This window comes from Convolutriloba macropyga, chromosome 12 (genome assembly GCF_964194025.1).
Source record: "Convolutriloba macropyga chromosome 12, txConMacr16.3, whole genome shotgun sequence".
In the NCBI taxonomy this organism is placed as follows: Eukaryota; Metazoa; Xenacoelomorpha; order Acoela; family Convolutidae; genus Convolutriloba; species Convolutriloba macropyga.
Window position 1 is genome coordinate 53,817,535 of NC_134479.1, and position 17,876 is coordinate 53,835,410.

The 17,876-nt window shown below is 36.0% G+C and overlaps 1 protein-coding gene across 1 annotated transcript; it reads left to right on the top strand.

Annotated features, from left to right (window-relative positions):
- The first annotated feature begins 1,547 nt into the window (after positions 1 to 1,547).
- Positions 1,548 to 15,714, top strand: LOC142350718 (tubulin alpha-3 chain-like). The gene is made up of 10 exons (XM_075402662.1): positions 1,548 to 1,705; positions 2,556 to 2,664; positions 3,329 to 3,442; positions 4,277 to 4,425; positions 5,464 to 5,635; positions 6,484 to 6,672; positions 7,623 to 7,814; positions 8,740 to 8,929; positions 10,368 to 10,469; positions 15,450 to 15,714. The coding sequence occupies exons 1-10, from the start codon at positions 1,700 to 1,702 to the stop codon at positions 15,577 to 15,579; spliced, it is 1,353 nt and encodes a 450-aa protein (XP_075258777.1). The 5' UTR covers positions 1,548 to 1,699; the 3' UTR covers positions 15,580 to 15,714.
- Positions 15,715 to 17,876: the final 2,162 nt, after the last annotated feature.

Here is a 17,876-nt window from a genome sequence, read left to right on the forward strand (position 1 = left end):
TTCCATCCTAGGACCCGTTTTGTTTTGTTGCTATCTGCTGCCACTTGAAGATCTATTGTTATAAAGGAACATCGGTTTCCACATGTATGCCGATGACACAGTTCTATATTTTCTGTTCACTAGTCAACAAAATTTTGACGATACCATGAAGCAAATTACTACTTTCTTTTCAAGTTTCCGTCTGAAGTTAAAGAAAGACAAGAGTGAGTTTTTATGGCTTAAAAAACCTGACAAAGGAACCGTGACTGTACCACCGCTTTCTATACCTTGTGAAACTGGATTATCTTCGTCTGTTAAACTCCTGGGTGTTCAATTCGATCAGAATCTCTTGATGGAGAAGCAGATCAATCGTGTTGTGTCTTCCTGCTTTTTTAACCTTCGCAAGATTTTCTCTGTCAAACACCACCTTGAAAGGACCATTTTAATTGAGCTGATTAGAATTCAGGTGATCTCACGCCTTGATTATTGCAACATCCTTTATGTATCTCTTCCGACTAAGCTCATTTCAAAACTCCAGCGTGTAATGAATGTTGCGGCCCGCTGTATTTTCTGTTTACACGCCGGAACACCAACGTCAGCATATATTCGACAATTGCACTGGCTTCCAATCAAGCAAAGATGTCTTTTCAAGCTGTTGCTTTTTGTTCACAGAGCTATCCACAAGCCATCGGACAGTCCATTATATCTACAGGAGCTATTGAAACGAAATACTCGCGTTACGAGAATGAACTATGTGTACAACTTGGAAGTTCCGAAGACCCGCAGTGCTTATGGTAGACGTAGTTTCAGATACATAGGACCAACGGAATGGAATAAACTACCAGCCTCTTTGAAGTCAATCCCCACTGAACTTTGCTTCCGTAAAGCTCTTAAAACCTATCTGTTTTAATTCGCTGTGCACTTTTGAGTTTGTAAAAGGTGTTGAAACTAATAATAATAATAATAATAATAATAATAATAATAATAATAATAATAATAATAATAATAATAATAATAATAATAATATTAATAATAACGAGAAACAAAATTTTCGCAAAATTTTACAAGTTCTTGACAAGAGCACCTAAAAAAGGCCATGCCGGTATTGTAACGGGGGGACATGCCCCCCCCCGTTTCAAAGCCGGCATTTTCACTACTACTAATACGGATTTGAAAAAATGGATCTTTTAACCCGCATCGTTTGACCCGATCTATAACTTGAATGCATTCTGCTCTTCAAAAACCCATCAAATTACAGTAGAAAATCAAGCATGATTTCAATTTATACCTTAAGATGATCAAGAATCAATCATAGTATAATTAAAGGTTTTGATATCAAATAAAGTGCGGATTATAACTTACCAAAGCCAATAAAGTATGAACTTAGCAAAAGAAAGAAGTCAAATAATACCAAGTCCCGCACAGGAAGGTTGGTCAGATTTTACAAGCTTGCCATAGTTACCAATAACCGGGTTATAACCTAGCAAGTTATAATAATTTATAACTAGCGAAGCTTAAGAACAGGATGTATGTGTTTGATGGATAAACTATCTTGGCATCGAATGAATGTTTACTGATTCGACAAACCCGAATTTTTGTTTGTGGTCGATTCATTAATTCGCAATTTCTCTCTACTGATCAGATCGCAATTTGATCTGCTAAAATAACAAATTCCAATTCTCTCTTGTGACTCGAAACAAAACAATTGACAACGCCCAAAATGGTGGTAAGTTAATCAAAGTTCAAAAAGACGCACGCCGAACATTATAGGGCAAAAACTTTCTAAAATTTAGGGATTTTAATTTCTTTAAGGGTTCCCAAAAATAGCTTGAAGGCTTGAGCCGGAGTCAAAACTGTTCCTAGGACTAGCATTTAATAAGTAAGTACCGAACTGTTGTGCAAATTAATTACATTTGGGTCTGAAAAATAGATTTTTCGCCTCAACACAATTGTGGCCAGCTTCCAACCTTTGCAAGAAAGCATCTCTGAAATCGTAAATATGTCGGCTTTATATGCTATAATTTGGGTTATAACATGGGTTATAAAATATCCCATTATATGCTAGTGATAGTAACAGTTTTGAATTTTTTCAAGTCTCGAAGCTCAGTTAAGATTGAGAGAAGTGATGATAATAAATTTGTTTTCAGATTGGTTTTGGGCTAAAAATTTATGCATAGTAATAATCGTTGAATAGGTTCTGAGCACCAAATCTGAGTAGTTACACTAAGGCTATACCGCCTGTTTTTGTGTCGTACGGAGATTTAGTGCGATTTAATTTTATAATTATAGAATTATTTTCTTAAATAATTAATATAATAATTATATAATTAGATGCAACCCAAAAAAATACAATCAACTATGTAGAAATGAACAAAGTTGACCAAAAAACAATCAAGATCAAGTTGACCAAATTTGACCAATTAACAAGAACAATTTTGAAAAAAAAACATGAGAGATTGGTTAGTTAACTTTTGCAGTGATAGAATCCCAGTGATGTCAATCTTAAATGATATTCATGTGAGGCTCCGTGGAAAATTGAGAGAAGTGATGAGAAAAAGATTGATTAACTTTTACAGCGAGAAGTGATCAACATTCACGTTGGACAAGCCGGAGTCCAGATGGGCAATGCGGTCTGGGAGCTGTACTGTCTGGAACACGGGATACAACCCGACGGATTCATCCCAGGTAAATGGAAAGGAAACAAGGGGATGGCTTGGCACCCACCTTGCTTCCCACGGGAAGTGTTCCAGCCTACTAAATAACCATTTTTATTATGGAGGTATTAGGAAAATGATAAGAGTAACGTACAGACAAGAATAATGAGTATTATATTAATAAATCAGAAGATTTTTGTATAAAAAATTTAAACCTTCCTACGTTCTAAGTGACCAGCGAAAAATAATTTGTTCTAGGTTTCCTCGGGCAACAACAATAGCACAAACGCATGAACTGGTGACTGTGAATTCGAAACGTTTAGAGGAAATTTAAAGAGTCAAAAAAGACAAAAGAAACTTTTCTTGAAATTTTCAAAAAAAGGACAAACTTGAATGTTCTTTTTGTCAGATCAAAAAGACATTACAAACAGTCTCGAATATTTAGAGAATCCCATTTAAGTTAATTTAATTTTTGAAACCCAACTTAACTCAATAAAAAAAGTGGGTCTTCTTCACACATTCAATCTAATCTTAATTCAGAAATCGTAAAAAAGGAACATAAACATCAGAACCAGTATTTAATATGAATCGCGCTGCCTGAATATAAATGCATAACCATATCTCAAATTAACACCCGAGAAAGGGAAAAAATAGATTCGAGCTCTTAAGGAAAATGATAATTTTTTATTCAACAGGTGACACTTCAGTGGGCAAAGAGGATGACTCATTCAACACGCATTTCTCAGAGACTGAGTCGGGAAGACACGTGCCCAGGGTTCTGTTTCTCGATCTGGAGCCAGGAGTCATTGGTGAGATCATTATTAGCTCTTGAATAATTACTTCCACTTTTTATACCTCAATAAGGCCTTAGTTATAACTGAACAATCAAACGCTAGTGAAATTTGACCTCGCAGGGTGAAAAATCTACAAGCTTTTGAAATAGATCTACTGATAATTTACTGAAATGAAACAAAGAGGTCCTAATTTCTTAAGTCTTCTATGAAATGTTAATTGGAGGATTAGCATTTTTTAAAACTTTCTCTTTTCTCGAAAATGTTAATTGAAGAATTAGCATTTTTTAAAATTTTCTCAATTATAATTCATCTCTCTTAATTTGTCGATATTTTAGCACATTGTAAATTTAGTACAATTTTAAACTTTCACAATATGTGACGTTTGTTTCATTTATACTTCTTAACACTAAATTGCCTTTAAACTATGTTCTGTATTTTATAGTTCATACTCAAAGGAACTATCAATGTTTTTCTTTTTTTATTTCTACGTCATTTAATTTGGTGGAATGGCGTACCCTATTCCAGCCGATTATTTCACTCCGACCCGACCCCGATTTTAATCCGACCCCGATTTATATAATTGGTACTATAAACATTGGTACTATAATCATTTGGCCGCGCCTCAGTGGTCCGTTGGACTTCATATGAAACTATCACAACCCAACTTGAGATTATATCATCCTAATTATGCCAAACATGCATGTACTGCGGTTTGCTAATTTGGGGGGTCAAATGATAGAGGGGCAAAACGTTATGGGACTAATAAATGCGGGGTTAATTGAATCGGGATGAAACGAAGTCGAGCCAACCCTCGGAAACCCTCCGTGAATGTTGCTTCCTGACTTTTAGGCGAGATAAAGACTGGCCCGTACAAGAAGCTGTACAACCCTGACTGTCTGATTGACAGCAAGGAGGATGCTGCAAACAACTACGCCAGAGGACACTACACCATTGGGAGGGAAAAGATTGAGGAAGTGATTGAAAAGATGAACAGAATTGTTAGTTGATCACTTGATTAAAAAGGTCATAAGACGGACATTGGTCCAAAAAAAAGAGCAACATCCAATCGACTTGCGTGTGACAACCTGCGCGTAACCTTGTATGTGAGAAATTAAGACAACCTGTATTTTCCATACATTCTGTTTCGAACAGTTTTTATATTTCAAAACCTAGCCAAACTTTTATTATTTTAGCTCTTGTCCAACTTTTTTTGCTCACATAACTAAACATCATATTAACTAAACTAAAAATTTTTGCCCACCAACTCCATAAATCGTTAGAGAACAAAACTGTTTGATATCAGAAATTTAAATTTCAAATTATATTCTCACCCGAAGTGGGCTGGCTCTTGTAATAGCCTTGAGATTAGCAGTAGAATACTATTTATTTCTATATAAGTATGTTACCCTAGTCGCTACCTTCTACTACCTGTATAAGTTATCGGTGGAATGACACGTTTCGAACCCCAGTTTTACAAATAATAAAAAGCCACAATAAAGCTGAACTTCAGAACTAAGTTTTGATAGAAGATCGACAGCTGTATCGTCAACAGCTAAAGAATGTCATCAAAAAGGCAATTAACATTCAAGCAATTATCACTATTCAATGGCTGAGAAGGAAAAATTAATGACAACATGAGCGCTAGCTCACGATTGTTTATAAACCGTAGCGAGAGTGAAATTATAATTAAAGCTCTAACTGAAATTATAATAATATGAACTTGTTGAAAACCAACTAGAAATTCGAGAACACTAATGAAAACATAAAATTTGATTAATCAGCAAAGATCTTCATATTGAACAGCGTTCAGAGATTTCAAAGCGTGAAAGCAAACATGCAATTTCATATTGAAGATAAACAAATTTTCATAAATAAATTTTCATATGATTCTATGACATAGCTTAGCTAGATAGTCCTACTTTAATTAAGCTGTTTTCTCTTTTCACCGGTGGCAAATGTTTAAAAAAAGCAGAAAAAATATCACAGTCTAACATTTCTCTTTGCGATTGAAAATGACCACTTCCAAATATTTTCAGGCGGAAGAGTGTAGTGGATTACAAGGATTTACAGTATTCCACTCATTCGGAGGTGGAACTGGAAGTGGATTTGCAGCTCTGTTGATGGAGAGACTCTCGATGGAGTACCAGAAGAAGTGCAAGCTGGACTTCTGTGTTTATCCAGCTCCTAATTTGGCTACTTCCGTTGTGGGTTAGTGTTTGTTCGCATAATTTATGACTCTGAACAAACAAAGACCTTGTTAGAAAGGCCAGCACTGACAAGGCGGCAAAAAATCTAACGAAAAATATCTAAGATGATTGATAAGAATTTCTAAAACCAGGAAAACATAGACAAATGCTTGCATGCGACAGACTGTATGTAACCTTGTATCTGACAAACTATGGCAGCCTGTATTTTAGGTTTAGAACTGTTTTTAAATTTACACATTTGAAAACAGGCCTAATTTTTATTATTTTTGCTCTTCAACTACTGTTTGCTTGCATAACCTGTACATCGAAATAACTAAACTACAAATGCTTGTCCACTAACTACATAATTCGTTAGAGAAAAGAACTGTCTTTTAACAGCCTTACGGATTAGCAGTAGAATGCTCCCTATTTCTATAAAAAGTACTTACTTTGAAACTTAGCAAAATGCAAAGCCAAAATTTCGAAAAGACTTCCGAAGAGTCGCGTAACTTTGCTTATTACACGCAACTAGCACATTTTTCGAGCTATGTATATATGGGAACTTGTGGCCTGCAGACTTTCGGCATTTTAAATCTTGCTCGAACGCTTTATGTAATGGTTACGTGAATCTACGTAAGTCACTGAGGACTTCTGGCGTTTATCGAGAACCGCGAAACTGTTCGAGATATTAAGTCAGAATTTCGAAGTGACTTCTGCAGAGTCACTTAACCATGCTTAAAACACGAAACGCGCACGTTTTAAAATGACGAACGTCAACGGAGGTCAACTTCTGGCTAACTAGCAACTTCTGGCACTGCAGACTTTCGGCAGTTTAAAATGTGAACGTGAGTGTTTAAATTTCATTTTCAGAACCATACAACGCAATTCTGTCAACTCACACAACTATGGAGCACACTGACTTGACATTCATGGTTGACAACGAGGCCATTTTCGACATTTGCAAACAGCATCTAAAGATCAACAACCCAACTTACACCAATCTAAACAGGCTCATCTCACAAGTGGTGTCATCTATCACTGCTTCCCTTCGATTCCCAGGTACTCCCACTTTCTTAAATAGTTTCGCCAACTCCAGCCTCAGTTTTTTTCCTTTAAAAGAATACAACACTGAATTCCGAGCCATTCATGAACGAGTAAACGACTGATATTAATCCGGTAGTGTAAGTATTTACAATTTTTAATATTAATATTCAACAGAAAAATTAAGAAAATTCAATTTTTGTCCCAAATTTCAAGGAAAAAGGCGTTCAATTTATACGGGTGTATAAGTCAACCCAACCACAGTTAGTTTAATTCATTTTCCTTTATTAAAAGTCACGCTATGTTGAGCAAGTAAATTTCTTTAGGAACGTAATTCAAAAAGGATCCCCCCCCCGTCCCCCGCTCCGTGGGTGCATATTCATTGCAACTCTCAATCGCTCGTGGCATATTTTAACATAGTGATTTACAATGTAACGCGTGGGGGGGGGGGGGGGTAATGGGGTGCATAACTTACTGCATGGGAGGCATTAACGGAAAAGAGCAGTTAGCCAACGCGGAAACCGCCCGCCAACTCTTACATTAAAAAAATTTGACAGGAAACCGGCAAAAGGCATTAAAGGAAAATTGAAAAAAAAAGAACCTAACCGTAATAAGTTTCGGTCAATGAAAGGCCAAAAGATAACAACAGCTGCACAAAGCGAGTAGGTGTAAAACCTAAATTAAGCAAACTAAAGTAGCAAAAATTAGTATTCTATTAATTTTTAAGCACAAGCTTGTAAATAGGCAAAGCTAAATTTATTCAAGACAAAAAAAAACATTTCAATTTTGATATCTCAGGATAATCATGATAGAAAATTCGTAGAAATCATACTAAGTCGTACATGATTTAAATGATTTTTAGTAGTCATTAGACGTAAATACAGAAGAAGCGAATTAACATTATCAGAAAGTTGGCTCTTGATCGGATCCGGAGTCCAAATTTAAGGAAAAGCTGAAGCAAATTTCAGGTTCATTGAATGTGGATCTGAACGAATTCCAGACAAATTTGGTACCCTTCCCTCGCATCCACTACCCACTCATTACCTACTCACCCATCATCTCAGCCGAGAAAGCCCAAATGAGCGCCCTGTCTGTGAATGAAATCACTCTCAACTGTTTTGAGCCTCAGAGCCAGATGGTGAAATGCAACCCACGGGACGGTAAATACGAATTTAAATACACAAAAAGAATGCACCTAATATAGTTATAACATGGGTTAGAGCTAGTAAGACGCTTTAGCTTTAGACTGGTTGATATAAATAGAAAAATGGAAAAATGTTGCACGCAGTAAAATTGTATAATTTCAATTACTACCCCAGCTTGGTTGCTTATACAAAGCCCTCTTATTAACTTCAGAACGTCAGAAGAAATGAGAACGTTTTTGCCTTGTACCCTATACTTGGAAACTTAGCAAAATATTAAATAAGAACAATTAAAACAAAATTACTTAATAGGAAACCACAATCCAGCAACCCCCTCATAAGACGGGAGATGCCACAGTTAGTAAAAAGCAGGAAAAACTAAATGAAGCAATCCCCGGGGTAGAATGTGACTCTCCATAATTCAAATAATTTGCACCAGTACAAAAATTGTAATGGCTACATCCACGTCTTCATAGGCCATCAAAAACCATGATCAATGCAAAAGATAAATTAATTTGGGGTCTTTCCCATTATAGCCCCCCCCCCAGCTTAGAGGTCAGATAACCTACTATAGCCCCCCCATCATGGTAATTATGCCATAATGGGGGGCTATAATTTCATGGGGGGCTATAATGGGAAAGACCCTTAATTTGTTCACACAAGCTGGTAATTGCAAAAATTTGATCCGGTGGAAGCGTACAGATTCAAAAGTGCTTACAACAGGAAGCTTTGCAGCCCTAAAACATCCTTTTCGAAACATTTACATATTTATTAAGAATTAATTATTTCGAATAAGATAGATACATTGCTTCCTTAACATAAATTTCCTTTATTCCTGTAATAATTCCATAAAATCTTACAAAATTTTGTAGCTGATTTAAGAAGTCGCGACAAAAAAACTCGCCGCCAAAACTTTTTTGATAATCTCTGTCTATACTTTTAGGCAAATACATGGCCGTATGTCTGCTCTATCGAGGCGATGTGAGTTCGAACGACATCAGCAAAGTGATCAGTATCTTGCAAAAGAGGAAGAACATCAACTTCGTAGATTACATTTCAACCGGATTCAAAGTTGGAATCAATGGAACTGTTGCCAAAACTGTTCCAGGGGGTGATTTAGCCGAGGTGCCCAGGTAAAGCTCAACGTTTTATAAATGCTTCAGATCTTTTCCGATTGTGCCCCCCCCCCCTCTCAGTACGTTACGCTCCCCCTAATTACAGAGCACGTGTCATTACATGGTAAATCAATATGTAAAAATATGGCACGAGCGTCTGAGGGTTGCAAATAATATGCACCCACTAAGCTGGGGGGGGGGCACAAACGGAAAAGATCCAATGCCTCTTAGACTCGGTCTCCGTGGATCCATTCTGTCTCAGCTCGACCCCCCACCTCCCCCCCCACCTCCCCCCCCCAAAAAAATCTGTTTTTATGAACCCAATAACAATTTGTGTACTGTTATATAGCACATCACTATATAAAATAGTAAGTGCGCCTAGGGCATAAAAGTTATATGCCCAATAAGCTTGGAGGGAAGAATTGATCCGACTTGATAACCTAAAAATCTTCAACCAATTTTAGTTTCGTAAGCCAAACTCCTGGCCCTGTTTCGCCGGTGTAAAGAGTCAACAGTTAATCAATAATACCACACGGTTGCTATCGCCATCGAGAAGTTATCAAACTGAAACACGGACCTTAGTTGAAGAATAACTTAGAGAGAATGCAATAAGTATGTCAGAACAAAATCTTAGTCACCCGAAGGACCTAGTGCCCTGACACGAGGGCTCTTGCGCCCGAGTGTTGGGCACGAGGCCCGAGGGGGCCTAAGATTTAGTTTAACGCACTAAGAGAACCAAAGGGTACGAAAGTGTTGAATTTCATTTGAAATTGAAGTTAAGAGTACAATTTTGCAGATTAGCGAAAGAGTTTTCTCAAAAATATACAAGAGTTAAATTAAACCAAACGTCTTCGTCTCCGATAGCGATGCAGCCGATTAGTTATAGAGGTTTGATTTAAGTGTCAAAAGTTAAGATTTCAATCCAATTTTTTGCCCGAAATGTTGTGTACTATCCTAAATTAGTACACTAAATTTAGGGCAAAAATAGATTTTTACTTCTTAAAGTCCAAGTTATCTGGTTTTGTTATCTGGTCCAAATTATCTGGTCCAACTAATCTTTCAAACTAAGCTTTCTGTCCCAAAGTTTTAGTGGCCAATGAAATTGTATCGTAGGTTCTCTAAGAACCGTGTAATAATGTTTTAATCAATTCTCGTTGCGATCGATTTAAAAACTTTGCTTTGGAATTAGATTAATTTTTTCGCCGCTATTTTCTCGCCTCTGTTGCAATATGAAAAGATGTTGAAAAGAAAGTCTAATCAGCTACACAGTAATGTGGGTTATGTAACTACTGTTTTCCCAATGATAGTTGCTTAAAACAAACTGTGACGGCTATACAGACGGAAGAACTGAAAATATATCCTTGGTTTTTTTCTGAGTTATAGCTCAGTGATTCAAATGTGACGGCGGTTTTCAATACAGCCATTTAACCCAGCTCTGCTCACTTTTCCACTTTAGGTCTGTGTGCATGATCAGCAACACGTCGTCAATTTCGGAGGCCTGGAGGCGACTGTGTGTCAAATTTGACCTCATGTATCAGAAACGAGCATTCGTACACTGGTAAGCATACAAAAATGAAATAAAAAATAGCAGTAGAACTTTATGTCAAGTTCCCTTTCTGGCAAGAAGGGAATTTCAGTTATTTCTAATTCAGGTGTCGCACAATTTTGAACGTTACTGCCCGGGTCGAGGTGTCACCGCTAAAAATCGCTAGAAGATGTAAGATTTGCGGTGAATTTGAGTAAGATTTGCGTTCAATGCAGTGTAAGATTTGCGTTCAATGCAATGAATGCGGTGAAAAAAAACTTTTAAGCGGTGAAATTTTTTTTTCAGCGCTTAAGCGGTGAAAGAAAATTTTTCACCGCTACAAGGAAGATGCGGTGAAAAAAAATTTTCACCGCTACCAGCAGATTGCGGTGAAAAAAGTTTTTTTTCACCGCTATTCACCGCTAATCTTACATTATTTTTTGACAAAACCTCGACCCGGGATTAAAAATTGTGTGGAGGCTGGTTGAGCCTTACACATAAAGGGACTGCCAGAAGATGCGAAATTGTTTTCAATACTTGAGCAAAAAGATAAATTGAATCACTTGTACATTGAACAACTTTGTTTCCCTTTGATGGACTGAGCCAGCATATGATGGCGTTAGACATCAAATAAAGTATTTTTTCCTTCCAAGACAACCTATATTATTTTACGCTCCAAATCAGTAAATAAATATAACAGATATCTCTTGATTTTTTACCAACAATTTACCGTTTTTCCATAAAACTAACCAAATCAACTTATATATTAGTTTACATAATAATAATGTTAAGGTTTCTGGAAGGCTTAGAAAATTCAGTAAAGAATTATTGATTTCCAACTCCAACTTGAGAACATATAGAAAAAAAACACACACACACAAACAAGCACGCACGCACACACACCCATACGAAAACAAACAAACACACACACACACAAACACACAAACATATAAACACACACACACACAAACACACAAGCACACGCAAACACATGCAAACACGCACGCGCAAACGCAAGCACACACACACACACACGCACACAGTCAAATACACACAAACACGCAGACACAGACACACACACGTAAACACGAACGCGCGCAAACACACACACGCACGCACGCAAACTCACATACAGACACACACACACAAACACACACACACACACACGCAAACACCCACGCAACCACGCACATACGCACGCACGTACACACACACATACACACACAACACACACACGAACATACGAAAGCACGCACTCACACAACTTGATGTACAACTTGATGTCATATTCCCTTTCTGGCAAGAAGTGAATTTCAGTTATTTCTAATTCGGATGTCGCACAATTTTGAACGTTACTGTTCAAAGCAAACCAAAAAGATATTCTTCTTTTCAAGGTTTACGGTACAAATCGAAAAAATAGATTTCATTTTTCGAGTTGAATAACTGACGTTTTGTATATCACATTACTCAAGGTTGTGGCAGGATTATTCAATCTTGCTGTATTGTAATTTAAGGTTTCAAGGTCAACCATGCATCAATTCAGAAGAATGGAGCAGAAAAAAAACATCTTTTCTTCTTTTGTCAACTTATTTTTCTGATGTTTCACAGTTTGCATTTGGAATCAAATCAACTATAAGTCAAACGGAATCCTTAACTACCTGGAGTACATGGTTCTGGGAAAAAATTTGCAGCAAAAAAGAAAAAATCGATTTCACTTAAAAATTGAATTTTTATTATTTGGATTATTAACATTGAAAGAACTCCGAACAAAATTACGTTAAACGGATATAAGACTGATTTGACTGCTAATCAATATGAGTTCAATTACACATGGCAAGGATCAATCATGTTTTAAGTTTAAGACAAAAAATTTTTATTAAAAAAAAACTTTTATTCTTACCTCAAATGGTTTTCTATTTCTTTTGGAACAACTTTTACAGCACCAATACACTAAATTAAGATCAAATTAAACTCCATAAGAAATAGGGCACAATTTTATAAGGTATAGCGTCAAAATATATATGTTTAGTGTGAAAATATAGAGTTTTGCACGAGATCTAGGATTCTTTTTCCCTAAAATTTTCCTGATTTGAGTTATTTAGTGCGTACTGAAAACAGTACTATTGACTGATTCACAATTTCAATTTGATTGGGAATTAGCAGTGAATTTTATACCAGTTGAGACCTTAAATTAGAAATTCCTTTGAAGCATCAAGAATTATCAACAGCAAACGGAACGATTTCCTTTTTCTCACAAAAATTTTGTTGTTCCGGTCTCAAGTATCCAATAAATATGCAACGCTGCAAAATTCCCAAAATAGTATTTTATAGGATAAGATATTTTACATAACTATAGGACGTGGGCTCACAGTAGGTTTCTGCAGAATTTGACAAACAATTCAAAAATTTGTTAGATCTTTCTATATAAACTAAAAAAATAGTAACTCTCAAATAATGCCTCTGCTGAATCCACTAGTCCAAAAAAAGAGGGCGCCTTAATATACATAAAAAATAGTTTTTCAGGACGGCAGAGACAAAAGCACTTGGATGAACTAGTATTTTAATTTTTTTAGGCTCTTCCTCGTTCTCTAGAAAAATTGTTTCCTATACTTTTCGTAAAGTACATCAGGAGTAACACCGTTGTTAATTTTGTTTAAATTTCAAACAAATAAATTGATTTAAAAAAACAGCAAGGTACTAAATTTTTCAAATATTAGCTTAAGAGTTCGAGAAGGAAGAAACAAAATTTTTCTTTTCTCTTATCATTTTCTCAAAAAAACTTTTAGTCTCCTCTCTTACCACTTTCGATTACCCCTTTTGATAAAAAAAATTTTAGTTAAATCGGAAACCTGTTCAACTATACAAAATGAAAATATATATAACTCAAAATTATTAATAACAGATGTAGATCGTCATTCATTTTTCAACAAAATTGCAACTTAACCAACAATTTACCGGAAAATAGCCGCCGTTTGCCTCATTTAAGCCTATTGGGATTGATACAGAAAAAATAAGAGATGGAAATTTGAAGTTTTTTTGAGTCTCATGAGGTTTTTATGAAATAGTGTGCAGTTTCAATTAGATTCTGAAAATATCTTTACTTCAGCTTCTAAACTAAAGGCTTCTCAGATTTTAACTAGTTGCAGCTAGTAATCGCTCGAATGAAATTTGATCATCTATGAACTCATGATGAGTTTTATTAGTTCAATCCGTTTCTTTTGATTTTGCTCTCTTTTTTTTACTACATTGCGTTACTCAATTATTTGGTGAAACGACACGAAGAGTGCTCTTTGTCAGGAAAGCTAATTTTTCAAATAACAGGTAGCCACTAAAGTAACTATCAGAACATTCAAAAATTGAATTAAAGAAATGAAAAAAAATTATTCTATAAAGCCAACTCAACTGAAAATTTAAAAAAAAACAATTAATTCTTTATATAATACAAGTACACATAACAAAAAACCTATTTTCCTATGCAATTGGACTGTCAAATTGCTTGGAAAGCAACAGACGAGCCATGTCAGGCTCACAATGCTTTCCATTTTTGAATTAAAAAAGAAACTGCAAGAAATTGGCAAAATAGTTTTAGAAAAATTATAATTTTGCGTAATTTTTCTACACAAAAAGTGTTTTATATATTAGACACTATAATTTTCTGGTAACTACAACATAGTTTTAGCAAAAGGCGTCGTTTCAATATCCAATGAATGCGATAAAACAAGTAATGGCAAAAAAAACATATCGATAAAATTACTACAAAAATTTCCAAAATAGCTGAAAAACCTCAAAAAATACCCTGTGAAATTTTAAAAACACGTTTCTGAAGTTAAATAAAATTATTATTTTAGCGCATTCATTGGTATACCGTATTAAAAATTTTGTTGCAACAAACTACAAATCCTCTTTGCCGCAATTCTTTTCCTTTTTCCTTTTCCAATTTTTTTTAATAGCTCCCCTTTTTCGACATGCGATAAAATTTGTACATTTTAATAAAAATCAGAAGTAGGCTGTATATAATTGGCTGCAAAATTAGATTTCTTCAAAAAAATTATTGTGTAGTTTTAACATAAATTTCGTGCTACTACTCTTAGCCGTAACCGTAAACAGGGGCTATAATTTCGTGGGACAAAAATAAGTTTCGCTAAACAGCGACAAAAATAAAATTCGCGCTTTTGCGTAGCTCCATACTCTGCCTCTGTGGCGCACGTTCCATCGCCAGCGCCCTGCAGTAGAAGCACCAATTGAAGCCATTGTAGAGGAAGGGAGGCTGTTGTCCTAAATATTTCTATCTTTTTTCTGATTCAAAATCAATACATTTTGTTTTGATTGCTATTTATCATATCTATTTTGATTTTAATTCTGATGCATGTCACTTTCTCTATCTTTCGATTCTGATGCTTTAATTTTTTACCACTGTCCGGATTTGTAAATATACATAGGAGTTGATTTGCTGCCCCCAATTTGACCGACTGCCCTTTTTGAGGAGGGGCTTTCTTTTAATTGAACTTTTTTTGAAGGAGAAAGACCCATTTTCAGTTGTTGAAAACGTTGTTTTTTACATTTTTAAAACTTATGTTGGAACAATCTTTGACTCCGCGGCATTAGTACAAGCCCTTTGTTCGTCAAAACAACGTCAATAAATCAACACCTGATTAGCACCACAAAGCGGAGGCAAAATTGGCATTAAAATCAGTTAAGATCATCAAATGATATCCTATTCCTTGATATCCTATTTCTCATTCCTTGATATCCTATTTTTATTTTAATTCTTCTTTACCAGTTCCTTATGTGTGCTATTTATATATATTGGTGCTTTCCTCTCCTCTTGTTAGTTATTTTTGTGACTGGGCCGTCTTTACACTGTCTGGAGGGGAACAGCTTGGAGTGCAGCATCCGGCTACTAAGTGCTACTCATCATGCCCTTTTTTTCGACCTACATCCATCGTTGCCGGATGGTGTACACGGTCCTCTTTTTATATTTTAAAAGTTAAGATCATTGAGAAATTGTTCAAGGTATGTCGGAGAAGGAATGGAGGAAGCTGAGTTCAATGATGCTCGTGAAGATCTGGACCAATTGGAGCAAGATTACGCTGAAGTGGTAGCAGCTGGGGATGACAACCAGGAAGAAGAAGATATTTACTGAAGAGATGGAAAAGAAAATGCCGAAAGAGATGTTTAAGCCGTTTAAGATCTGTTGTATCTAAACAATTATCTTATGATAAAATATCTTTATCAAAATTATTATCTTATTTATTATAAAAATTTAAATTAAGCAACATGTTTCGTCTGAATCAATGGAAAGTAGCAGTGGTCCTCGTTTTGGCTTCTGAAATCGGATCTATTCTGTCCCCCCCCCCCCCCCCCCCCAGCTTAGTAAGCATAATTTTTTTATGACCCCCAGGCGCACGTGCTACATTTCTTACATAGTAACGTGCTATATAACATATAATTTGTAACTGGGGGTCATAAAAACACTGGGGCCGAAACAGAATAGATCCCTGAAATCCTAAAATCACTTCGCGTGATGGATGCAGCCGAAAAAAGTTGATATCATTCGAGCTTGAGTTCAACGGTGTATGACTGCACGAGCGTTGTCTTTAGGATCAAATACTTTAGCAGTAGAGGGAGAGAGATAATAATAAAGTTGGGTTGTTTCGGAGAGCCACTACGGCAGATACACGGTTTCAAACTCGTAATCAGGTTATACCAAAATTAATTGCCAAAATAGACACAAAAACAAATAAAAAACCAGCAAAAAAAGTCAATTGAGAAACGCCCCGCTGCAGCCTTGGGCGGATATTGGCTGGTCCGGGGCCTCCTAGCACTACCTCTTCATAAATTAATTTGTATTTTTCAAATCTATCAATAAAATGTACATATTAAACAAAAACATCAGCTGAAAAAAAATGTAAAACAAAAGACAGACCGCTTTGAAACAATTAACTAATGGAGAGATGAGTCAAACCATCAGCCTCCTTTCTTCAGCATCAACTCCCATTAAGCATCAAGAAGTTTGCGCATCCTAATTGTCCTCTTTTTACGCATAGAACTTCGATGCCAGTTGTTTCAACGATTTTAAAGCTAATGGGCAAGCTCCATTGGCATCAAAAGCGCTGAAACAATTGTACTTCTTTGGTGAGGCTTAGAGAATGTGTAACATAGATGCACGTGCCTGTTTAGCAAGCGATAGAAATAGCTCTAAGATGCCTCTATTCAAGTGACCGCGCTCAAAATATAGAAAGATCAACATTGAAATTTCTATGAAAATTGGCTATAACGAATGTCCATTTCAAGTATAACATTAAACGGTACTGGTCAAGATTTAAAAAGGATTGTCAATTTAAAACCTTCTTACGAACGTTTTCGAACTCTGAGTTAATCGTCAGGTTATAAACAATACAAAATGCTAAAATGAAAAGCCAGAAAATAAAATGCAAATCAATAAAATTAATCATTCAAGGAAATTCAAAACGAATTTTTAAATATCTACAATCGTATCTCCAAAATATTTACATCTGAGTAAAAATACGATTTGATGTAGCAGATGCATATCGACATGTTTTTTATTAAAAAACCTACATGTATTGCATTAAACTTACTTTGGTTTTGTTCAATTGTAAAGTTGAAATTTTCGTTTCTTAACGTGTCTTTCAAGTTGGATTTTCATCTCCAAACTAAGCTTTCAGTGTCAATTCTCGTGTTCGGTATTCGTCGCGCGTGTTGATGGCTGGTATCAATATTCTTATATAGAGCGCCTCTAGTGTCATTGGTTGATGCATTGGTCTAATATCTTCCACTAGAAAGCTGTTTTATCACCGTTGCATTTGATTGCATGTACTCAAATCGAGGTAAGCTCTGGAACCCTTGTGGTAATATGTCGGCATGTCTGCCCTACATAGATGGATTTGCATCCATTACAAGTGAGTTCATAAACCACGTGGGATTTGAGATCCTTATCAGAGCTAGACTTGAGGTAAACAGCTTTTAGGTTTCCGAGTGGTGAAAATCGTCTGTGCATGATGAATTTTGTTCAACTTCTTTACAAATTCATTAGAGATGTTGCTTCTAGACTGTAATACAATTTGTTGTTTCTCAGTATTTTCCTGTTGTTTCACGGCTACACCCGCGTTATATCTATGTTCTTTTCTTTGTTCTTTCATTCGCAGCTGGTTAATTGTATCCTTGACGATATTCCCTACCCAATGGCTAGGATATTGATTACGTACCCAAATTTTTTCATTTTTTGTCAATGCTTCATGGAACGCTTCCCAATGGCTGGTGGCTCGGAACAGGTGGTGTATTGTTCCCTGTATTATGCTTTTCCTATGTTGTAGGGGTGCACAGCTACGACAGTTCAGAATTGTTCCAGTATCTGATGGTTTTTGATTCCATATGGAAAAAATTGTTCCCTCCGGTTGTACGTTAATTGACATGTCCAGA